General features: G+C 52.6%; 1 protein-coding gene across 5 annotated transcripts in view; it reads right to left on the minus strand.

Annotated features, from left to right (window-relative positions):
- The window catches only part of FLT4 (fms related receptor tyrosine kinase 4), a 59,322-nt gene continuing 35,980 nt past the window's right edge, over positions 1 to 23,342 (minus strand). For 2 of the 5 annotated variants that reach the window (XM_068408761.1, XM_068408765.1), the window contains exons 8-30: positions 23,067 to 23,184; positions 22,274 to 22,425; positions 21,359 to 21,521; positions 19,374 to 19,518; positions 16,686 to 16,794; positions 15,254 to 15,613; positions 14,858 to 15,004; positions 14,072 to 14,203; positions 13,677 to 13,783; positions 13,239 to 13,374; positions 12,331 to 12,435; positions 10,686 to 10,799; positions 10,359 to 10,447; positions 9,920 to 10,067; positions 9,259 to 9,353; positions 8,790 to 8,912; positions 8,255 to 8,366; positions 7,783 to 7,882; positions 7,179 to 7,284; positions 6,089 to 6,228; positions 5,246 to 5,369; positions 4,377 to 4,462; positions 1 to 2,994 (exon numbers count right to left, since the gene is read on the minus strand). In XM_068408761.1, coding sequence (XP_068264862.1) covers positions 2,775 to 2,994; positions 4,377 to 4,462; positions 5,246 to 5,369; positions 6,089 to 6,228; positions 7,179 to 7,284; positions 7,783 to 7,882; positions 8,255 to 8,366; positions 8,790 to 8,912; positions 9,259 to 9,353; positions 9,920 to 10,067; positions 10,359 to 10,447; positions 10,686 to 10,799; positions 12,331 to 12,435; positions 13,239 to 13,374; positions 13,677 to 13,783; positions 14,072 to 14,203; positions 14,858 to 15,004; positions 15,254 to 15,613; positions 16,686 to 16,794; positions 19,374 to 19,518; positions 21,359 to 21,521; positions 22,274 to 22,425; positions 23,067 to 23,184 — 3,131 coding nt within the window. In that variant the 3' untranslated portion in view covers positions 1 to 2,774. The remainder of the gene's footprint in view (positions 2,995 to 4,376; positions 4,463 to 5,245; positions 5,370 to 6,088; positions 6,229 to 7,178; positions 7,285 to 7,782; positions 7,883 to 8,254; positions 8,367 to 8,789; positions 8,913 to 9,258; positions 9,354 to 9,919; positions 10,068 to 10,358; positions 10,448 to 10,685; positions 10,800 to 12,330; positions 12,436 to 13,238; positions 13,375 to 13,676; positions 13,784 to 14,071; positions 14,204 to 14,857; positions 15,005 to 15,253; positions 15,614 to 16,685; positions 16,795 to 19,373; positions 19,519 to 21,358; positions 21,522 to 22,273; positions 22,426 to 23,066; positions 23,185 to 23,342) is intronic. The other 3 variants (XM_068408764.1, XM_068408762.1, XM_068408763.1) reach the window with 3 other exon arrangements.

Genomic DNA, 23,342 nt, shown 5'->3' on the forward strand with positions numbered 1-23,342 from the left:
TCGAATGATTTGAATGTTCAAAAATCAGATGTCGCACTAGTGCTTTCCCCAGAGTGAAGCAGGGCATTGCTAACAATGGCTCTGATGAAGTAACCCTTCTCCACAAGGATGCTCGTGAGCAATCTACAGCTGAACCCAGAGACAAGGTGCAGCTGTCCTGGTTGGCTGGGAGTGCTGACAGCCAGCCAGGGTGCTCAGATGCCTCCATCCCCTTTCTGCTGAGGAATCCTGCCTCTGCCCTGCAAGTGTTGGGCTTTGCTAGTATGTTTCCATCACTCACATATGGACAAGGACTTGCAGCTACTTTGGAATTCTGTTTTTCAACTAGTATTTAATTTATATGCCTCTTTCGTGGGCTCTTTCTCAGATGGGGCTGTGTTTCCAGGCAGAGAACTGTTTGTGAAACACTGGAAAGTAGAGAGCCTGGGTCCTATGGATGCACATCACCAAGCGAGCAGCCTGAATTTAGCTCAGCCATCTGTCACCTTCCATCCATGTGAATGCTGGTGGAGACCCCCAGCAGCATGGGGCACATGCAGCTTTCCCTCTGTCAAGGGAACCACCAGTTTCAAAAACCAGGGCAAGATGAGGGCAGGAGAATTCGGTCTGGCCTACACCCTGTTGGCTATCCTACTTCCTTGGCTTGGCTCTCCAGCATCTCCTGCCAGAGGATTCTTATTGAGTCATAACAATTACTTAAAGATGCTTAAATTCCTGGCAACTTCAGGGGACACCAGTAGAAGTCAGGCAATTCATTGTCACATGCAGTGTCCAATTCCACATCCTGAGCCAGTTTGGCTCAAGCTGGTCTGGTTTTGTGCCTCTTTTTGCCACGGAAATCACAACCATGTCATCCTGCTGACATGAAAAGGGAGGGGAACATTGGGCGCTCTGCACAGGCTTAGACAATCTGGAAGACAGGCATGCTTTTCCCATGTGCTAAATAAATCTCCCCATTACACTTGCGCGTATAACTATAATTAACACTTGGGAAAGTCATCCGTAAGGACTCACAGGCTCACGTCAGGAAACACATAAAACCCTTTGCTGGAAAAGAAATACAGTTTGGGAAAGCTGTATGTCTGACAGGAAACACAATTTTAAAAGTCCAAACCAAACCCTTGGCTCTGTGCACAGAGGCGTGGCCTGCAAGCAGAAACTCCCCAGTGCTGAGATGCCCTGGTGCAAGGAGCTCTGCCAGCCACGGGCATGTGGGAGAAGAGATGATGACAAGCTGTTCAGATGAGCCTCTTCGCCCAGACTCCTCTGATGGTGATGTAACTGTGCTCTGTGGCTGAGCTCTCGGATTGTGAGCAGGATGGAAAGAAGTAGGTGGGAAGTGGTGAGGCAGCAGCACAGAAATCTGTAGAGAGGGGCTGTGGAGGTTCCCCAGAGCTCTGAATTCATGTGGTATCTTTCAGAAACAAAAGGCCCACGTGACGAGATGTTTCCTCAGCAAATAAATGTTTCTCAGTCCCCCAGAGACAGGTAACACTGTGCTGGCGGCTCTGCAACAGAAACTGGAGAGGAGCCTTTTGGGCAGAGAGTGCCTCCTTAGAGCCAGGGAACTGGGGCAACAGGAAAGGTCATGGTGCAGAACTGTCCATCCAGGCGAACTGGGCCTTGAGCCCTGGCCAGGTGCTGCCCTCCATGTGCTCAGCGATGCCAACACACAAGCGGATGCAGCCCAAGGCACCTCATTGCTGGAGCTCTGTTCCTTCCATTGTTTCCAAAACTCTTGCAGCAACTTGAAAATAAACGTTTCACTCCCTACCACTTTGATCCTTTTCCTCCCAGCAAACAACCTATTTTCACTCTATGTTTAGAAGCCAGCTGAAATTAACACAACTTTGCTTTAATTTCTCACTCGAGCAACAAATGATCTCAGCACTGCTCCGGGAGAAGGAGAAGGCGAGAGCAGCAGACCTGTGAGTAACCTGCTCCCAGTGCGGAGTATATAAAACCCTGTTTTGCACAGGGCCTGCAAAAAGAGTTGCTATTTATCTCACTGGAAGGACTCCAGCCATCAGCTGCTGATCTGCTCAGCACTAGCTGTCTGGAGATGGCTAAAATAATCCTGGTGATAAGGCAGATTGACAGATTTCCCCCCAGCAGAGATGAGAGGGGTGTGGGTATTGCTTGCAGATGAGATGGAGAGGCTGGCACCTACCCAGAATGAACAGTTGTGCATGAACATTTGCAAAGATCCCTCGGGATCTCTCCATACACCTCTTTAAAATGTCCTGCTCTTGCTGCTAATACCACTAGGGATTTCTTCCCTTTGATTCTGCTCCACAGCTCAGCAGCTGACATCATGAGGAGAGGAGGAGGAAGCAATCCAAGGAAAAACATTCAGGCTGCACACCAGGAAGAAACTTGAGACTAAGACAGATCTATTTATATCTGACCTGACACGGGCTTTCTCAATGGGAAGCTGATCTGAGTGGAGGCTGGATGCTAGGCAGAAGGTGCTGTAGTGCTGAACACAGGCCCCCACTCACAGGCAGAATGCATCTGTCTGAGCCACAGGAAGAAAAGAAACACGAGGAATCAGCAGACTCTCTCTCCAGTCCCGGCACAGGGAAGATGCAGCTGGAGGTGCTGCGTGGGTCATCGTGCTGCGGTTCCAAGGACATCAGTGTTCCCCATCCGTTCGGGGTAGGTTCCCTGCTGGGGTTGGGCGTAGGTTGAAGGAGAAGCTCGGAGTGACCCCGATGACGCGCCTGGAGGGTGAGAGGGGATGCCTCGGCAGGTGCCTCCGGGGCCTGATGCCATCAGTACTGCTCGGAGAAGAAGGAAGCATGGAGAGCGGGGGGACTGGCCCCCTCCCCAGGCGGGGTGCAGCTGCCATCCTCAGAGTGTTCTGACAGCTCCCCGTATTCACTGTTGTAAAAAGTCTGGCCTCCAACCTGGGACCCGTACAACGGCCGACATCTGCCCCGCAGGTCCGACTGTTCCCCTGGCAGCTCCACAGTTCGGCTGGGCCCTTTACTGCTGTGAGGGAGAGAAACAGAAGATCAATCTGAGCACTCCTGGAAAGCCTCTGTCCTGCTTAGAGAGATCCCAGTTTCAGGAAACATCATCTGCTAATGCACGGGGCAGAGGCAGGGTCAGGAACGGACCTAACACCTCCATTTCAAAGCACACCAGGCCTTGCTCTAAACCTAAGCACAGCCCATATGTTTTGTGAAAAATCTGCACATAACTTGGCCACAGAGTTATTTCAGCTCTTCTAGATACCTTTGTGAAGCCCAGGGAACAGTTGGGACCCCAGTGAGCAGGGAGAGACAAGAGATATTGCCTCAATTGCTCTTAGACCTGGCAGGAGTAACAGAAACTGATACAAACCAACAGCCAGGATGGGGGAGAGGAAACAAAGGAAGATGATGAAGAAGATGTGGGAGGCAATCAGCAACCCCATCTCAGTGCCTGCCAATACCAGGTGACTGGCAAGAAGTCACGAGAGCGAGGGCAGGGACGCATTCATGGAGAGGTTTAAGGGCAGTGTTTTCCAGGAGACAGGACGCCAGGTAGCCTATGGTGTAGCAGACAACGAGAACGTGCTTTAGGGAAAAGAGGACAAGGACAAGAAGCAGAAGACAGTCTGATACAACAGCAGAGAGGCCACAGGATTATGGCTAAGGGAAAAGACAATGACCAGTCTGATCTGATGTTGGGAGGCAGAGGAGGTGAGGAAGAGGCTTGGGACTGGCCTTGTCTACACATGAGCTGACATGGCTTGCTCAACACACTGTCACGGAGACGGGGTTCCAAGCAGAGATGACCTGGACAGGTTCTCACACAGTTTCCAAGCCTGGGGCAAGGACATAACCATCCATAACATCCTCAGCCCCAAGAGTGCCAGCTCAACCTTCCAGGCTCAGTACCAGCATGTGGGAAGTCCTAAGGCTGTACCATCCCTACAATGCCCCATCGGAGCCCTGTACCACATGGGTCAGGGCTGGGGGAGGGAGGTGGCAGCCACATAGTTTCCATCCATCCCACCTGCCACTGCTTGAAGAAGCCCTGACACATTTCACCAGAAAATGTAAATAATCATTGAGTCCTATTAACACCATCACTCCACTGTGCCTCATTATCTGAACGGAGACATTCTCACACCTTGTGGAACATGTTTTGAGCAGCTGAATGGGCACAGTTTATATTTTTAAACCCTAGAAGCAGCAGGCAGGTCTATTCTTTGTGTGTTTTGCCTCTCATTAATGTGTGCATGGACTTATCTGGCTCAGGGCCCACAGCCCTGCTGCTGCTGAGAGCCCCAAGAGGCATGCCCTACAGGGAGACACCGAGAACTGCCTCCTGGTCTCACTTCATTTGGCAGCAGGGAGGTCTGAGGGGCTAGACTTAAGGAGTACCTGAATCCACCTTCTTTTCTGTGTCGGTTTTCTATCCTCTCAAATTCCTCAGATGCCAGAACCATCCCACTGTCTGTTTGATTGTCCTGGAAGGAAGCAACAGGAGTTATCAGTAACATCCCTGTCGGCTGATCAGAGGGGGAAGGGAGGAGGAATCATTCAGGAGATGAGATCATGTGTATCTGTGATGGGAAAAAAGGAGTAGGGGCACTTTACCAGCATGCTCCATGGTCTTGCTGGAACTGATTTTCTTAGGTGCCTTCTTAAAAGCAGTATGTACAACGGTAGGATTTGTGTGTGCAGTTCAGTGCCACTTTTGGGGAAAAAAAGAGTGCTCCCTGCCTGGAAGATGTATTCCTATCAAATCTGTGAGAGGTGAGATTTTTCTCTGAGACTAATAGGATGACTTAAGTTTTGCCACTATAAAGGATATAAGTACCAGCTCAGTTCAGAGAGGCCAGGAGGGCTCCTACTGCACGCTGCTGTGTGGGTCAACATAGGGGAGGTGCAGACAAGCACTCTGGATTTACCTAGTCCTGGCTGGATTTCAGTATGCTTAACCAAGCCACGTTTACATATTTGAGAAGGGTGAAGAGTAGGCTCTTCTCTGAGGTCCTTTATAGTCCTTGCTTGTAGATCTAACCTCCCTATTCTACTCTCAGGCAGTACGAGCTGTGCTGTAGAGAAACCCCTATGTGCCAGGTAGAGAAATGAATATGCATAGGACTGGACGGATTGAATAGGAACGACACAGACAGACTGACATTAGATCGGAGTGATCTTCCTTCCACGATCTTAACAGCAAAGGTGTCAGGAAACAGCTGAACATTTCTTTGCCCACTGCTCAAGCCTGTTCAGATGCTACTCACCGGGTGTGCCTTGTACATTGTATGTGTCATGGGAAACTCTTCAAATGTCTTTATCCTGGATGGACACCTGATCTGATTTCCTCCCGTCAAACAACCAGGGAACGAGACACAGTTGTAGTATCTGCTGACAGAAGCAGACTGCATTCAGTAAAACCAACAGTCAATGTATTCAGCAATTGTATTACCGTATTCGGTAAAACCAACAGAGTCAATAAAAAGGACCTGAACCCAACCTCCTCTCTGTGCAACCCAAGTATGCAGGGAGGCGGATGACCCAAATGGTGGATTTTGGGGGGGGAAATAGGGTCACCATAGGCCTCTTAACCCCATACTTCTGCAGGGGGAGCACCCAGACTTCCTGATCGAATCAGGCCCTGATTATCTCTCCACTCTGGATAAGCAGAGGAATGTCATATAGATCCCAGGCATCACACTATCACAGCTCCCCAGAGATGAGGAGCCTAGGCCTAATTGTTTGGGTTTGTTAGGAACAGAAAGGATGAAGCTCCTGCACTAGCAGAAGGGCAGCTGGCACCTTCTTTCCACATCTACCTGATGGGCCATGATGCCTTTAGTGGGATGTGATGGTCTGGCAGTGTAGCTGGAGGCAGGAGAAGGAATGCCATAGGCTTACACATCAAGGGCTCTTTCTCATCAGCAAAGGAAAGTGATTCTGCTTTTATAAGCAAGATGCTATGGCCTAAATGTTTGGATCACACCTGATCACCTGGGATTTTTCCAACCTCTTGCTACTGGCTTCACCCTATATCCCTCAGGCTCCCTTACAGCTCAGGCTGCTGGCTGCCTGCTGGGCTCTCTCTGCCCTTTTCAGAGGGGATTCACCTTGCAGCTAGGCTGTGGCAGCGTATCCTCATGTCGAAATCCTCTTCATCTGAGTTTTGCTGGGCAGAGGAAGGTACCTGGGAGAAACCATCATCTTCTGAGCTGTGAGAGTCGTTCAGTGGGATGTAATCCTTCCCTTCCTGGTAGGAAGAACAGTGAGTGGCCTTACAAGAAGGGGAAGGCTTTCCCACAAGAAAGGGCTCTACAAGCAGAAGCTGTCAGAGCTGGGGAGAAAAATTTCTGGTTTGTCTTTTGTTTCTCTGGGACAAAATACCTGGCTGAAGATTTCTGTGCCCTCTATGATAAGTAACTGCAAGTCCTGCAGGTGCATGGAGGTGTATGTGAGCAAGAAAACAACCGAGTCCTACAGCACCTACAGTTCTCTAGCCTACATGGACAGAGCACTGTGCTCCAGGGGCACATCATTGTGGCTTAGTCATGCCTGTGCTGGGATCCAGTGCTGAAAGGTTAAAATCAGGGACGTCAGGATGAGGCAGTGCTCATATTTAAGCATTTAGCTATCATCTTACAAAATGGAACATCAAGAAAATGTTAAAATCAGAGCTGCACACTCATCACAGTTAAAAGTCGTGCTGAGTTACTGCATGGCAGTGATTAGTAATAGTTTCAGAGAAATTTGTATATCTGACGTGTGTAATGGAACAGTTGTTTGGTTCACATGGCCCTGACATTTAGATCTGAGGATAGAGTTTCAGAAACCCTGGTGAATTCCTGGTTTTCATTATGCGGGCGTGTGGGAGGCAGGAGTGCCAGGGCCTTGACTCAGCTGAAAAATTTCAAATAATCATCTGGGGATTAGGATGGAAATACTGGAATGACGACTGAGAGGGTACTCACCCTGCAAGAAGTGGAGCTATATTAGGATGCAGCGAGAGGGCTACTGCAGAAATGAGCTCTCCAGTAGCTCTGGGAAACAGACCTCTCTGATCCAGGAAACCCTGTGTTATCCCTTGGCCTACACAAAGGTATTGCATTGGCCAGGGAGTCAGAGGAGGGCAAAGCGTGGGAGCTATTGGTGGGAGAAGAAAGAGCTATATGCAGCTGAGCAGGGACACAGAGGGGTTTTCACCTGCTGGACGTTTTCCTGAAGAAGGTTCCCCAGTATCTCCACCAGGTCAGTAAAAGTTGGTCTCTCCTTGGGATCACCGTGCCAGCAGCTCAGCATTATACGGTAACTGCCAAGAAGAGATGCTGGTTTTATGCAACAGAAACCCCCTCGTACCCCACTCTGCAGCTCCCACCCACATGATGCCTGCTGGGACAGCATGTACCTGCACTGTGAAGGAAAGCTCGACACCCTCCAGCACATTGGCCATGTGGACCTACTGGAAGGGGGTTGGTTCATTATGCTCTGAATATAACAGTGCACAGAAGCTAATTTGGACACCTCTGATACCCTTCAGAGCAGGAAAGCACATTGCCCACTTACAGACACAGCCCAGTGTGGGTATGCTAGGGTACCTAGATAGCTCTGATTCAAGTCCATCTGGCTTGCCCTTCAGGCAGCTGCCTGGAGTGAAGGATGTGTTGGCTCACCCTCCACCCTGGCTGAAAGGTCTTTGCATCACACAGAGGGGCCTGTCCTGCCCTATGCTGGACTCTGGGAGGTTTCCACCATCCAACAGAGGGCTTTGCACCGACCAATGCTGGGGTCCGTAGGGTTTCTGACTCACATTTCTGCTGTGGCGTACTCTGGGGCTCTCATCCTGGTACCGTCTTTGAGCCTCTGGCAGAACTCCTCATTGATCTGGACTCCAGGGTACGGAGATGCCCCTAAAGGAGTTTCAAAGAGGGGTGGGAAAGTGAAATGCACCATCAGAAACCAGTCCTCCTGAGACTGCCCTTCTTCCCAAAACACTGGGAGGTGTGGTCACTTCTCATACACAGCCCAAGTCCTTGATGCTGCCTGAGACAGGACCCTCTGCCTCAGTGAGCTGGAGTCCACCTCTGCATGCCTGTCTCCCCATCACCCTGTTCATGGGTGGATACGGCCTCCATATTTTTTTTGCCTGCACCGATGTCTCTTCCCATCATTCCTTAGACATGCTTCAGAGCATCAGGTCCTCCTGCACAGACTTGCCCACCAAGCTGCTATGTGGAAAGAGAGGTATCTCTCAGCAGCATGTGACCCTCGTTAGCACTCACCTAGTGAGAAGATTTCCCAGAGGAGGACCCCAAAGGACCAGACGTCACTCTGGGTAGTGTAGACCTTGTCGAAGATGCTCTCTGGAGCCATCCACTTCAGTGGGAGACGGGCCTGCAGGAGGGAGAGGCAAGGCACAAGCATTCAGCCAGGGACATGTCCCAGGACAGCCCTTCTTGTAGCAATGGGATTAAAGGGATGAAAGTAAACCAGAGCCAACAGCTCATCTCTCCATGGAGGAATGGAGGTTTGGTTAGGCCAGAGGGTGGGATGGAGACACTGAAAGGGGGAGGAAAGAGTATAAAGAAAGAAGAGTAAGTTAATGACAGGCTGAGGGGCAGAAGGAAGGCAACAGAGGTCTGCTGGTGGAGGAAGAGGACAGCACATACATCATTGGGCCAATGGTTCCTGGTCTGAGCTGCACAAGTGGTTCCACTCCCCTTTTCATCTTTTCCTCAGTTTATTCCATCCCCAGAGTAGTTTACGAACACCTCAAGGAGGCCTAAACTGTATAGGGTTTGAGAAGATGGCACTCACACTGCCTTTCCTGACATAGTCGGGGTCCTTGTAGATGTCTCGGGCCAGGCCGAAGTCACAGATCTTTACCACATTGTTCTCTGACAGCAGGATATTGCGAGCAGCCAAGTCTCTGTGGATGCACTGAGGGCACACAAAGAGGAAGGGGCAAAATCAGAGGGACAGGAACCACCATCAGAAAGTGCACAGCATCCCCCTCCCCTCGCGAACCTGAGCTGTAATGGGGTAATGGTGGAAGTGGGAAGGAGCTAACGATAAAAATTTCAAAAAGAGATGGTTAAGGAGAGGATGAAATGCAAGAGGACTAATTTCCCATCTTTGTGTACACAGGGCTACCTCAGACTTCCTGAGAAGTGTGAGGCAGGTAGCTGAATCTCTCTGTGTGCCACCTTTGAAGTGGCTGTAGGCAGGCCTTCCCTGGTCAGGCATGCGCAAAAGAAGAGGGGAATGAAGGAAAGGGTGAACTCACCTTTCGGGATGCCAGGAACTCCATGCCACGTGCTACCTGGAAGCTGTAGCAGATCAGGTCTTCCATTGTCAAGGGACTTTGCCACAAGTCATCCACTGTCCAGGAGCACAAGAAAATGATTAGACAGTGAGCAGTCTCTTGTCCTCCTTGCCACTATCCAGGACTGCGGGATGCAACCAGCCTCTTGGTGAGATACAGCTAGTCTGCAGTGCTATCTGGAGTAACCAGCTCCCCTCTAGGATTTTCTGCTTAGGTGGCAGAAAGCACATGGCAGGGACCTGCTCAAGTGTGAGGAGAATGAGTCCAGCCTCTGGCACATGTCAGTCAGACAGAGTTGTGGGGAACAGGGCTGGAAGGGACTTTGAAGGTCAGCTCATCATTCCTGTCCTAGGGAGGATCCACTGATATCCCCCTCAATTCTTCTTTCTTTAGGCTAAAAAAATCCAAAGGGATTTAATCCTCCCTTCTGGGTTTTGAGACACTATTACAAGAGACAACATATGACTGTAATAGCTCTGTTCAGGGAATTGTCATGCAACAGTGGGGTGGTCAGCTCCAAGGCTGGGCCCATTGTCATGTCCTACCCACTCCCCAGGTTAGCCAAGTCTGGCATTTTTTTGGTGGGCCAGGTGAGGAGCTGCTGCCAAGGCTGGAGTATTACCTTCCTGGATCGGCTGCACTGTCTGGCTCTTGTGCATCAGAAAGCGGTTGAAGATTGCACTGTCGCTAGTCCCAGAACGACTCCTCCTGTCTGCTCTCACTGCCTCCACGATGGACTGGACCTGAATACGCAGCCTGGGAGACTTCTCCTGGCAAGGAGACCAAACCAAAAACCTCAGCAGGCAACACTCTGTAACCCCTGCACCCACAAGCTGCACAGTCTTTTCCTGTTCTTGAACTGTAATTCTGGCCTGGAAGCACCTATCTTCCATTGCAGAAAGAAATTACTTCCCTGATGTGCACATGAACCAAGATCACTGTGTAAAGTTGATATGCTGCTAGACAGAGGGTGTCTTTGTCCCACCAGATCATGTTTCAGGCTACACGTCTTCCTTCCCTAGACATGGGACAGGTCCCTTGAGGCAAAGGAAGCTACTTACCCCGTAAGGACTGAATCCTTCCCGCTTGGTCCGCAGGTAGTTGGAGAGGTTTCCGTACTTGCAGAACTCAACAATAACCATGAGTGGACCTGGTGAGAAGACACCAAAGGTCAGGGGAAGAGGTAAGGGCTTGGGATGGTCAAAATTTGCCCTGACTCATGTTATGTGCAGCCCAGCTGAGCTGTGTCACCTGCCCTAAGTGCACACAGACACACCAATAACATCCCCACATGTCCCTGCGGTTGCACATGTGGCCAGCAGAAAGGACAGAGGGGACGAGCACTGATCTCTGGGAGCAGGCACAGCCTGTTGCCCTGGGATATTTACCATTGGGTTTGGTACAGGCACCCAGCAAATTCACGACGTTGAGGTGATTCCCGATGTGAATGAGGATCTTCAGCTCTGACATGAGCGCCTTGTGCTCGCTTGCGGTAGCTCCCTCTGGAAACGCACAGATCATATCATTACGCCTCCTCACAGCTTTTCACTCTGCCTCACCACCCTTCTCTTAGCAGATCATTCATGTGAGTCTTGCTGAGGAGGCTGTGACCCCAAAGCCTTGGTACATTTTGCTATTGCATGTTTCTATGTGAAATGTCAGAGCCTTGTCTAGAGCTCCCAGGATCCCTGCTGTAACATGTCGGGTGCTCCCTGCAGGTGCAGGGACCCAGAGCAAAGGACAACACAACCTGTGCCCAACAGATCTTTCCTTGTGATATTTGTGCAGGGAAAAAGATCACTTGAGGCTTACATGCGTGTTTGAATCTCTGCCCTTTCGGCCTCCAAACAGAGATAACGAGCCATAAAACAATTTGAAGGAAAATTAGAAACAAAAGGCATCTGAGTCTTTTGATCATGACTGAAGATAGGAGCTGTCTCAGCTCAAACCCAGAGTATCTTTTTATGATTCCTTTCCAATAGCAAACACAGTGTGGTGCCCCTGCCAGCTCTCTGTACTGCATCTTCTCTCTGGGTGCCTAATTCGCACCAACTTTTGATCCTCTGTTTTGCCCTCAGGGTTTGTTCTCTGATTTTGTGTGCCTTTTTCATACTTCCCTGCTTGTTCATATGCATTTTGCCTTACTTGGGAGTTTGTCAACTTAGCCTGAGAGAGAGAACCATCCTCTTGAGCTGCAGCTGATGGGCCAGGTGAGAGCCATGCCTCAAAGGACTGTAAAGCAACCTTGCATGGCCAGGCTTCCCTCTGCAATTGCTGTGCAGATCATCTGTACATTTGCAGTGGTAAGTACTGCTGAGATGAGCCATGACTTGGTTTCCACATACAGGCCACTGCTGGCCAGAGACTGCCTTGGTATTTTATTGGGTGCCAAATTATAGAATAATGTTCTGGATGCCTCTTTGAAAGTGTGGCTATAAAAGCTTAAAATCTTACTCTGGATTGACCAGGCTTTGGGCACAAAGCCAATTTAGCCCTCGGAGCTGGGTAAGAGCTGCAACCTGCTTCCTTACCCAGCTCTGAACCTGGCCCATAAACACGAAATACAGGCACATTTGGAAGAAGGTCACTGGGAGCAACACTTCCTTCAGTGACCTGCCAAAGAGGGGCTCTAGATTCTTGTTCTTTCTTCGAGACAAATCTCATTCTTTGGCTTTGCAGAGAGATAAATTTCCTTGAAAGCTGAGTTCCCCAAGTCCCTGCTCTCTGCTTTGCCACTTGCCTCCCAGTACAGTTGAATGGGGTGAAAGCATCCATGAGGGGAGGCCAAGAGGATCAACTGTGTTGAGGCCAAGAAGCCATAAACTAAAAGACTGGCTCCAGCTCCTCTCCCCTAGTTCAGGACTGGCTCAAGCAGAAGCTCCCAGGAGAGCTTGTGAGAGATAAAACATTTTCCAGGGCCTTAACAAATGCCTCATACAAAAGATAGGCATTTACAGGGTGGACATTCCCTGGCAGATGCTTCATCCTTTGCTGTCCACACAGACTCCATATTCTGCTTTGCTGTCCACATACCTTTCAGCATTTTGACTGCTACCGTCTCACAGCTGTTACTTTTATTGATCCCAAACGCTGATGCTTCCACCACCTTCCCAAAGGCACCATGACCCAGGACTTTACCTATGGGCAAGGAGAGAGGCATTGTGAAGGAAGGAAGGTGCAGCACATGCAGAATAGAATGAAAAAACAAAAAAACAACAGGAAACCATGAGAAGAAGAAAGAAAAAAGGTCATAAAGGAAAAGGAAGGAGTGGAACGTGTGCCCTTCCCAGGTGGCTGCTTGCTCTGTTGGTGAGAATAAGAGAAAGGATGATGGGAGGAACTGAGACAGAGCTGGCATGGACAAAGCAGAGGAAGGAAATAGCCCTACAGAAGTGAGGGGCTGTTTGTTGCCCGTGAGCAGAGCGTGTGGGAAAGGTAAACGTGACACCTTGCAGCAGAGCAGCCAGGGCTAAAGTCACTGCTCTGTGCCTCAAAGGTAGTGTGCAGCCCTTTTAACTCTCCCAGACAGAGGGAAGAGACTGCAAGCAGATGCCTCCATGAGGAGGATAACGGATGCAGTCCTGGCCCTGAACTCAGGGTACCTGCTGTGGACTGGGCTGTTCTGTCCAAATTTCCTGTTGGAGAACGTGGGGATGGGTTTTAAAGCATGCCCAGAGGTCTCCTGGTTTCAGTGATGCCTGTGAGGGTACACTGGGAGAGTCTGGCCCAGATATGTCCATAGTCAGACCCAAAGAGATTTCCCAGGCACAACTGGGCTTTAGGGACAGTCTGAGAAAGAAGATGGGAAGCCTGAGGCAGAGAGAAGGCATTAAATACACAGAAGTGTGTAAGAAACCTCTTAGGTTTTGGAGGGTGAGTTTGAAGGGCTGGTGGGAAGCCCTGGCTGCAGCGCACAGTGTCAGGGAGGGGGTCCGGCTCACCTAGGCGCAGGCGGTCTCGTGGGAACTCCCACTTGCTGGAATCATAGGGCAGGTACTCGCACTGCTCCTCCAAGGGCACCTCGCCAGGGTCCATGATGATGGAGAGGTAGCCCGTCTTGATGTCTGCGTGGGCAGGCTGCAGGAATCAGCCAACACAAAGGGTGAGGAGATGCCCTCCCTGCACTGGGTGCTGACCCCCAGAGGGGATTTGGTTCCTTTGCTGGCCTTGACCTGCTTCTCCCTGGCAAAGGCTCTTCCCTGTCACCTCCTTTACCACAGCCCTTATGCACCCTGTCCTTGGCAATGAGAGCGCTTAAAGCAACACTCAATGACCTCCTTATAGCGGGCACTGTCATACAGCCCCACATCACAGCAATGGTGTTGCCCCAAGCCCTGCTAAGCCACCTTCCTTGCCCTGGGACAGAGGCAGTCACATACCCTTTTGATGTTACAGAAGATGAGGATAAGAAGGATCCAGAAGAAAACAGCGATAACCCCAGTCCCAATCAGGATGACAATCTCCACATTGGTCCTGTCGTCAGAGCCTGTGGGACGGGAGGGAAATCGTAGCTTCAGAGATCCCCATTCCATGCCCCAGCTCAGCCATCCCTTCAGGGGGCCTGCTTCAGGATGTGGTGAGACTGGGGAGGTGTGTTTGCCTGAGAGAAACATGCTCTGGACTACAGACCCTCCTGTGAAAGCACCATGCCACCAGCAAGGGCTAGGGGCTTTCACTGCCTCCCGTTGCCTGGTGTCACAGGGAAGAGGCATGGGACCTTGGCCACACTCCTACTCCACCCCTTCATCCCCAAGGGTGTCGTGGCTGCTGGTACCTTCCACAGAGACGCTGGCCGAGGAGTTCACACAGCCCTTAGCGTTGCAGACGCTGCACAGGTAGAGCCCAGCATCCTCCTCCCTCACCCTCTGAATGCTCAGCCTCTGGTTGAAGTCCGCCAGGTCAATCCCTGTAAGGCATGGAGGGTTGCGGTGGTCACTCACGGGGAGGGGGGATTAGTATACTGGAGTTATTCGTTCTCAAAATAAGGCTCCTATTTTTTGGCTGGTCCATTTTAGATGCCAGAGTGAAATTGCACCAGCTGGTAGAGGCACTCTTCTGTGGCCTGATGGCCCCAGAAATACCCTGGAGGGGCCTTCCCCAGGCAGTGTATAGAGGGGATGAAACCCTTGCAGACAACGCTGGATGGGGACAGAGACCAGGCAGTCCAGCTGGTGTGTCAAGCTCTGCTTCAGCTCCAGGACCTGTTCCTTTCCCTCTGCAATGTGCCTGGGGATCCTTCCCATGTTCCTTCCATGGGGTCCCTGTGTGAGCAGAGATGCCAGGCACTGGGCTGGGAGTAAGAAGATGCATGATTTCTCTCTCTCTGCTCTCCAGCTGAATGTGCACGTGCACAGACAGTGCTGAGCCAGGCCCTAGGGCATAAACTTGGCCAGTGAGACTGCATCAAACTAGGACAGAATACGATTAAAACCAGAGTTCAGCCAGTTCAGAGAATGGGTGCCTTTGCCTGGGCACAGCAACTCCCAGAACCCAGCAGTGTTCAGCTCTCCAGCTGCCGGACATGGTGCCCTGCCTTCGGTTCACCCCCAGCCCACTGTACCTGACACTTCTTCCACCAGTTTCTCATCTTTGTACCAGCTGATTTCAGGAACGTGGTTGCCGTCCACCTTACAGCGCATCTCTATGGAGTCGCTGACGTTCACCCAAATGTCTGTCAGGTTCTGCTTGAGGCGAGGGATCTCCAGGGCTGGAGGAGCAGCACAAAGAGGAGGAGGGGAAAACGGGAAACTGATTGATCAAAAGAATATCTGTGTTGCTGGGGGGCTTTGGGTCTCTGACCCCTGCTGAAGGGTGTCTTGAGAGCCCAGGTGCCCTGCCTTTGCCACCTTGAGTTTGGCTTGCTTGCGTGGCTTCCCCTGGGGACAGACTGGGAAGCTGATGACAGCAAGAGCACCAGCTCTTCTCTGTCACTCCCGCCTGCCCCGTGGACCCTCACCCTGCACAGAGATGTATTTCTTGTGGCAGTGCTTCTCCCGGGTCTTCCGGTTCTGCACCTCACACACGTAGTCTCCCTCCTCGCCCAGGGAGATGTTGGGGATGGTGAGCAGCAAGGTTGCATCATTGGAGTCGGGCTGGAAGCGCAGCTCCCCCTGCATCTTGGTGGCATAGTGGTGGACATTCTTGCAGTCCAGCACGAGGGGGTTGCCCTCCTCATCGTGAAGTTTGGAGAGGTTCAGCCGATACCACTGCAGGTTCTCGTAGGTGTAGTTGTCCGCATTGCAGCTCAGCTGTAGGTCCTGCCCCTCTATGGGCTCTTCCGAGGGCTGGGACTCAATCTCGAACCCGTCTGGAATGGCTTTCAGGAAGGAAATGAACATGTGAATGAGTTTTCATGGCTGAGCTGCCAGAGACAATGAAATTGTCTCCTTGGGCTCAGCTCTCTGAGACCCCCCTGTCCTCGGCCAGGGTAAAGGAAATCACTCTAAAGCAGAACTGTGACATGCAAACTGCTAGCAACCCACAGCTTACCCCAGCGAGTGCTAAGGGATATGCTGAAGTCCCAGGGTCAAATTAAGATGGGGTCACAAGTGAAACAAGTCTGGGAGGTCTGAATTAGGCTGTTACTGCTCTCAGCTCAGCTGCAGCATTCTGGATTGAACACGTGCCAGCAGTTACACAGCCGGGCTGGACAACTGCACACGCAGAGCATTAGTGGAGCAGCGATCGCAGATGTTCATCTGCCTCCACAAAAGCTGGTGGCTGTGACAGCACAGGTACTACCTATGAGGGCCATGAACCCAGGCTTCTGGGGTCTGTCCAGAGAGGCATGAAGATAAGCCTCTGCCATGCCCTTGCCGGGCTCCCTGTCCCCAGCAGACAGGGACAGCCTCCCACCAGCACGGGGTACCACTGCCAGGAAGCCCCATATGGGCCACGACTCCAGCCCACACTGCTGGGCTCTGCCTTCTACAAACTCAGCTTCCTCCCACCCCCAGAATCCCGCAGGACCCTGCCGAGGAGCTCGGGCCCGCAGGACCCGCCGCGGAGTGGCTCGGGCAGTGCCACTAGAGGATGCTCTTGGACCAGGCACATCCCCAGCCCCGGGAGCCGCCTGGGCCTCAGCCAGTGGGATGTCCCCAGCCCAGGGCTGCTCCAGGACCTGCCAGGGCTGCTCCAGGACCTAGGCACAGGCAGCGCAGGCTCATCCCCAGCTGTTCCTGCCAAACCCTGCCTGCACTATCTGCTGCCAGGGCTCCAGGCTTTTGCCACTCAGCAAAACGCTGGCGTAGCCCCGCTTTCCTCCTGGCTTCTCGGTCACTGTTTAAGGAGCTAGCTGTGAATGACAGGACCTGGCAGGTCCAGGGACCTGCCTAGTTCAAGCAGAGAGCTCTGCTGAGGCAGGTGGAGGGGATGTCCACAGTACTCACTGGTCACGTAGAAGTAGATCAGCCGCTCGTCTCGACCCACTTTATTAGAGGCGATACACTTGTACATGACGGAGACGTTGGCCTCCTGGATTGCCAGTTTGCTGACTGTCTGATGGGGGAAGAGAGCATAAGGAGGAGTTAGGGAGAGCAAGAGGGAAGAGAAGTAGGATTGGTGCTGCTCTCTGGCAGACAGCAAAGCACACAGCAAGGCTGGCCCCAGGCAGCAACTGTACCTGGGAAAGGGTTATGCAAAAATAGCCCCTTATTCAATAGCCCTTTGTGCATTTCAAGCTCTAGCAACAGCAACATGGTTTTATTCCTGATCTCTGCTCCTTTTTACAGAGCCTAACCAGCACAGATGCCTCTCCATGGGAGCAAACTTCTTGCTAAGCACCTTAGATCACCACAGGGTCAGGCCTGTGCCCAGAAAAGGGGGATACGAACAGAACACAGGGCTGAGGGGGTGGCTAAGCCTCTGCCAAGCTTTATAACGGTGGGGAGAAAGAGAAAGGACACCAAGGCTTTGATTCCCTGAGTCCTCTGCCGTTAAGTGACTACTTAGTGTCCCACAGAGTTCAGTGGAGTTTACAGGTACTGTAAGGGGAAATCAAACCTATAAAAGCATCCCAGCTCTCACCACTTCAGGAGGAGCTGTCATCTTCTCCCTTTAAATTCTGAGCGTACATAGACACAGTCCTAAAAGCTTCCTCCTCCCTCCTTCCAGCAAGACATGACTCAGTTTGGGCTAACAGCCAGGCTGCTGTCCTGGGAGCAGGGACCCAGGAGATGCTGCCTCCAAATAAGCCAGGAAAAGCAGCTGGGGAGTAAGGCTGCTCTCCTCCTCCAGGCTCACATTGCACACGTGTGAGCTGCCAAATGTGTTACAAGCACTCCCCTTAGAGGAGATCTGCAGTTTGAAGCACAGGTTTCTCCTCCCTTCCAGTTTAAATGACAGGTTAATCACATGCAAAAATCTCTCTAATGAGACAATGTATAAAATGCAAAAAAAAATGTGTTCCTACAGGGAAACTACTTTGCCTTTACTATTCATCCCATAGACTTTGGGGAGCATTTCCGTTCTGTGGCAGTGTATTAGCTTGTGTTAATCAGAAGGAACAGTCATTCATTCAGTGCATATTCAATAGAGCTGAAGTGACTTTATTACTTGTACTTTTGTGCGTTGCCTTTTCCGCTTCTTGGGGCTATTCAATACAGCTAAAGTGACCCTATTGCTGGCACTTTTGTGTGCTGCCTTTCCTGTTTCTTGGGGGTTTTCCTTCTAATCTGCGCTGTTACGTTTGAGCTGGGGTTTCTGACTTTGCATCATCCTGCTGTCTGCAGCGCATGGCTGTGCACTGCACACTCAGTGGCTCATTCTGGCCTTTCCGGACAGAATAAAGAACAGAGGAGGATGGTAAGAGAAGACAGGCAGAAAGGAGAAGGAGAGGGAGAGAAAGCAGATTTGAAGACATCGCATTCCACTGCAAGCAGAAGAGCTCTCTTCTCCCAGAGCTCCTGCACATCCCTGGGCTGCGCAACCTAAGTTGGACCTCCAGGACAGTTAGAACCAAACAGATGGAATGAGAAGGACACAGCTGAGGAACAGGAGAAAGAGAATGAGGAAAAAAGGGAAAGATCAAAAGGGACCAAGATGAGAGTCCCATCTCGAGGGGGACACAAGGGCTTCTCACCCAGGAGCTCCCACCACCCCTGCTTACCTCCCTGGGGGACACTGATCCCTGTCTGTCCCTTTGTCTGCTCTGGGAGGAGCAGCATCTGCCCCTGCCACCCTTTTGGCAGAGTGACGAACTCCCGGCCAGGCCAGGGGAAGGGAAGTGCCTTTGGAGGTGTGTAGGAAAACAGGAAGTGACTTTCGGAAACGGGGGCCCGTTTGTTTGTTCTGCATCCCTCTGTGGTGCCTGACACCAGCGGGAACAGGAACCCCGTCATGGCGCAGACCTGACACTCGTGGCTACCAGAGAGACAGAAAGAAACAGGCAGCAAGCAGCGTCCAGCTGTTGGCAGGTCACACGCTGCAATGAGGGAGAAATGTTCCTTCCAGAGAGGAAACGCTGCGATGAAGAAGTGGGCTCTGTGGGGCACACGTGCTCTCAGTCACAAACCTGCAGCAGATGGGCACCAGCATCTCTATACCACCCTCACCCCATTAGGGTGGGGACAGCTGGATGAAATGTCCCGCTACACATATTCCCAAGGCCCGAGATGTCCTGGTCAGTCTGTGACTCCTGCTCTCCCTTCCCAGCTGCCCAGGCTGCTCTGTGGGTTTGGTTTTCCCAAAACAGCTCAAGCAGGAATGCTCAGAAATGGCCACAGGAGCCCCCACAGCACGTCCCCCATGCCCTCCCTAGCTGGGTGCCCTGCGTTCAACAGCGATTGGTGTAAGCCCTCCTGCACAGTCAGCCCCAGCGCGAGCCTCTCTGGACGCAGGGTAATTTCTCAGAGATAACAGCTCTCCCTCGCCCTGGGGCTGCCTGGTACTGCGGAGCCCCAGAGCTGGGAACTGCCACTGATGGTTTACTTTAGACGCAGAGGTGTGAAGCCCTCCCCAAATCTGTCTCTGCCAGGCTCATTTCCAGGACACTTTTTCTGGCTGATCACAAAGGACCCCTCCGAGGGTGCCTGTCTCTGGCTCCCTACTCTGGGATGGGCTTGGGGCTACAGCCTCACCTTGTTCCGTCCCTCCACGAACTCCACCCAGGTGTCAATGCTCTCGATGGGGTTCACCGCGTCCTGCTGCGACACATCTTTCCAGTCCTTGCACTCGGGCATCCGGTCCCGCTGATGCCGCCTTGCTGCCCGGTGCCTGCTATTGCTAATCCAGCAGCCGGGGAGAAGCAGGAGAAAGAGAAGAGAGATGGAGAGAGGGTCAGCTGGGAAGAAGGCAGCGAAAATAGCTTTGTGTCTGAGAATTGACACGCCTATCCTCTGACTGCGAAATTTCCTGTGTCTCTTGGTTACACAGTTCTAATATGCTTTATAAGGATGCTCTGCAATCACTAGTGAGGCAAATATTATCTATGGATGTGAAAACTGAGGCAGGGAATGGATACTGGTGTCCCAGGCAGCATCTTCATTCCCAGGCCTGTGGTTTCACCCTTCCTTGCTAGGGGTGGAGAAAGGCAGGAGTGAAATCCGTTCATGTGTGCCTGGGGCAGTTCTCGATGCCACTTTGCTCAGCAGCAAGGCCTTAAACCCCTTCTGGGACTGTGAGTCAGGGATGTCACAGTCTGGCTGGGTGCTGGCCTGGAGAGCAGAGGGTGCAGCACCCAAGGGTGCACTACCCAAGTGTGCACCTGCTGCCCCTGATTCAACAAAAATCAGGAGGGAAACACCCCAAGTAGAGATGCTGCTGGCACCTCACAGGGGCATGGTAGCACCTCTTTGGGGCTAAGGCAGGAGGGAGAAGAGCCCTAATCTGTCGGGGATCCAGGATGCTGCAGCCTGCAGGGTGCTTCTGCAGTGCAGGTGGGGCAGGACAATGGGAGGGTCTGCCCAAAATCCAGGGTGGGAGGTGTGGAGGGAGAAGGCTTATGGTGGCAGGGAAGCAAAGGGGAGCTGAGCGCCCAAGAGCGGTGGCGAGGGTGCGTGCTGGCAGCGCGGGGCAGAGAGCTCGGCAGGGCGAGCATATCAGCGAGCTGTGTAAACAACAGGAAGCTAGAAAGAAGCCTCCTGCATCCTCTGGAGCTATGCTAGGCAGAAATACGGTGGCCTTGGGAGACAGTGCTCATAATTCATGGGCCCCTCTGCTTCCTGACAGGGCCACAGTGCACTCGCATGCGATGGAGAGCTCTTTGGTGTCCCTGGCTCGGCAACCGCCTGCACAGGGCTGCAGGACCTGGCTTCCTCCAGGCACCCTGACGTCCTCCGCCCTGACTGCTCTGGCTACAACTCCTCAGCATTCCTTTTCCTTCTTCCTGCATGGCTGACGCTAAAAAATGCCACTGCAACCCTGCCTGGTGCAGCCCCAGCTTCCCAGGGCACAGGCAGCGGGCACGCACCCTTCCTGCCTACCTATCGGCACTGCCTGCACAAGCACCCTCCTGGCAAAGCATCCTGGCAGCTGGCAGAGATCTGTCACTTCCCCCAGATTCAGCAACTCTTCTCCACAGGCAGCAGCTCTGCTCCCCTGCCTATGAGCACTTTTGCTTCCATCATTACCCAGCAGAAGTCGAAGGACCAAAAAAACACAGGGACCTTACAGCAAGAATGGGGTGAGACCCAGCTGCTGTCTCACCAAGGGGCTGTGACAATTGCTCCTGCAATCTGCCTCTGTTTCCCCACAGGCACAGTGGTCAGCAGTTTTATTGCAGGTGCTGTGAAGTGTGGCTGGGCCATGGACATCCCCTGCCAGATGCAGATAGCCAAGGACACAGGGGAAGCTCTGGAAGCCCTTGGTGCCTGGGACCAGCCAGGCTGGGCAAAACTCCCACACAGAGCACAAGTGTCTCTGGTGGACTCCACTCTGCCTCTCCACAGGGTGAGTGGATGTACGGTGCTCTGAGCTATCAGTCGGTGCTGCCCTCCTCTTGCCATGTTGTGGCTGGGAAAGCAAAAGCGAGACAGGGTCTGGGACACAGCCACAGTCACAAGGAGCCCATAACGCCGTGCTGGTGGCCTGGTAAGACACGGGTGTTGGAAGAAATGGCACTTACAGGCTGCGTCGGGAGAACATACGACAGGGCATCCATGGCCTCCACTGCCACTGGATCACCTCTGGTGCTGGGATGCCATAGACCGTGCAGGTGAGGGCCTGGGGGCTCCTCCGGGAGTAGATGCTCGGGGAAGAGGCTTCCTTCTCATGGATGCGCGGAGGAACTGCAAGGATCAGAGAGACACTCTGTGAGCAGCTGCAGGCTCAGCTGCTGCACCCCTGAGCCAGGCACAGCCCTCCCCAGGCCCATCTATAGAGAGACTGGGCACTAAAAGCACTGTGGCTCTCAGGGCAGCTCCTGGGGAGCTCAGGCCTGCAAGGCACAGCAGGTTATACTTAGGCACATTCAAGTGACATCATTTCTCCTTCCTCTGCAGAGTGACTGTCTGGATGCTGCAGGGCTCAAAGCACTGTCTGGCAGCCCCCAGCACAGGGCTACAGAGCCTGCTGGAGACAACTTTCCAGCCAGCAGTGCCCTTCCAGCACTTTTTGTGCTGGCATCTGGTTCCTGCATGACAGGGACCAGTTTCTGCCGAGGGAAAACTCTGTAGGAGCTTCCCACCCAGAGGAACTGCTCCAACTCCACACTTCATGTGTCTCGCAGCTGCCCTGCTCTCAAGTCCATATCAGTCAGGGTCACCCTCAGCAGCATCTCCAACTGCAGCTGGGAAACAGCCCCTAAGCAAGGACGTATCCTGCCCAGAGTGACGGAGCCAGGAACAAAACAGTGCTGTATCACCCAGGCCACAAGGAACCAGCCTCACTGTAACCAGAGCATCCCTCAGCAATGGGGAAGAAGGAGATGATGTAGGTACCAACTGCTTTAGGACAGCAATGGGGACTTGGTCTTGGAGCAGCTCAAAGGCTTGGGCCATGGGCTCAGCGCTCTCCCCCCAGCCCTGGCCCTCTCCCTTACCGTTGACGATTAACTGGAGGCTGATGTGCTTCTCCAGCCCCGCCAGCCTGTTCCGCAGCACCAGCGTGTATGTCCCAGCATGCTGCTCCGACACATCCTTGATCTGCATTGAAGATTGAGATTGCTTGGGAATTAGCTTCCCATCCTTGTACCTGTGGGGAGGCAGAGAGAAAATGCAGCCATGGGGAGGAAGTGTCCCACTGGCAGCTGGGCAGGGGTTTGCTAGTCCCCACTAGAGCGCAGTCAGGGTGGCCCTTGCTAGTGCTGGGGACCTCTCTGGAGATACCCCGGGCTTTTTCTGGACCCGAGTGACGGGTCTGCACCTTGTCTCATATGGATGTGTGTGGGGCTGGGGACATTGTATCTCTGCCCTGAGCAGTGTGCAGGGGCAAAGTTCCCAGCTCCCAGCCAGCTCTGGCGAAAGGGCAGCACGAGGCGATGCACAACCTGGCCCACTCTCCTGCTCCTCTGGGCAGCCGTGATCCCCACTGCAGGGGGACGAGAGGGGCAGCTCCTGTGGGAGCTCCACTTGGCCCCTCCAGATAGCGCAGAGCTGACAAGTCAGGCCAGGACCTTTGCTGCTTCTCTCCCAGACCTCACCTCCTCCCGTCCTAAGCTGTGCAGCTAAGAGCCAGGGCAGGTGGGAGAAATTACCTCCATGGGTGGAAAAAAGTGATATTTGGGACAATCTTGGCCACAGAGGGACCTAGCAAGGAGGCCAGGCTAGGCTTCCCTACTTGGCAGAGGGAAGGAGGAGAGGAGAAGGTGGTTCAGGCTAAGAAAGGTGCGTTACCACTGGAAGTCTGGTGGGGGGTAAGCCACGACTTTCACTGGCAGCTTCACGGCTTCGTCTCCTGCGGTGGCTTCTATCACTGGGCCCTTCCTCCACTCCACGTTGATGAAGGGCTTTTCTGCAAGAAAAAAGGTGAGCATGGAGGAGAGGAGAGCACAAAAGGATAGGCTGCCACCAAGCTCTGCTGCTCTCCACAGGGCCCAACACAAGGACCAAGGGCAGATGGGTGTTCTCGCAGTGCAGTTGAAAATGACTACTTGTCTGCAACAATGAAAT

The sequence above is a fragment of the Nyctibius grandis genome, chromosome 10 (assembly GCF_013368605.1).
Source record: "Nyctibius grandis isolate bNycGra1 chromosome 10, bNycGra1.pri, whole genome shotgun sequence".
In the NCBI taxonomy this organism is placed as follows: Eukaryota; Metazoa; Chordata; class Aves; order Nyctibiiformes; family Nyctibiidae; genus Nyctibius; species Nyctibius grandis.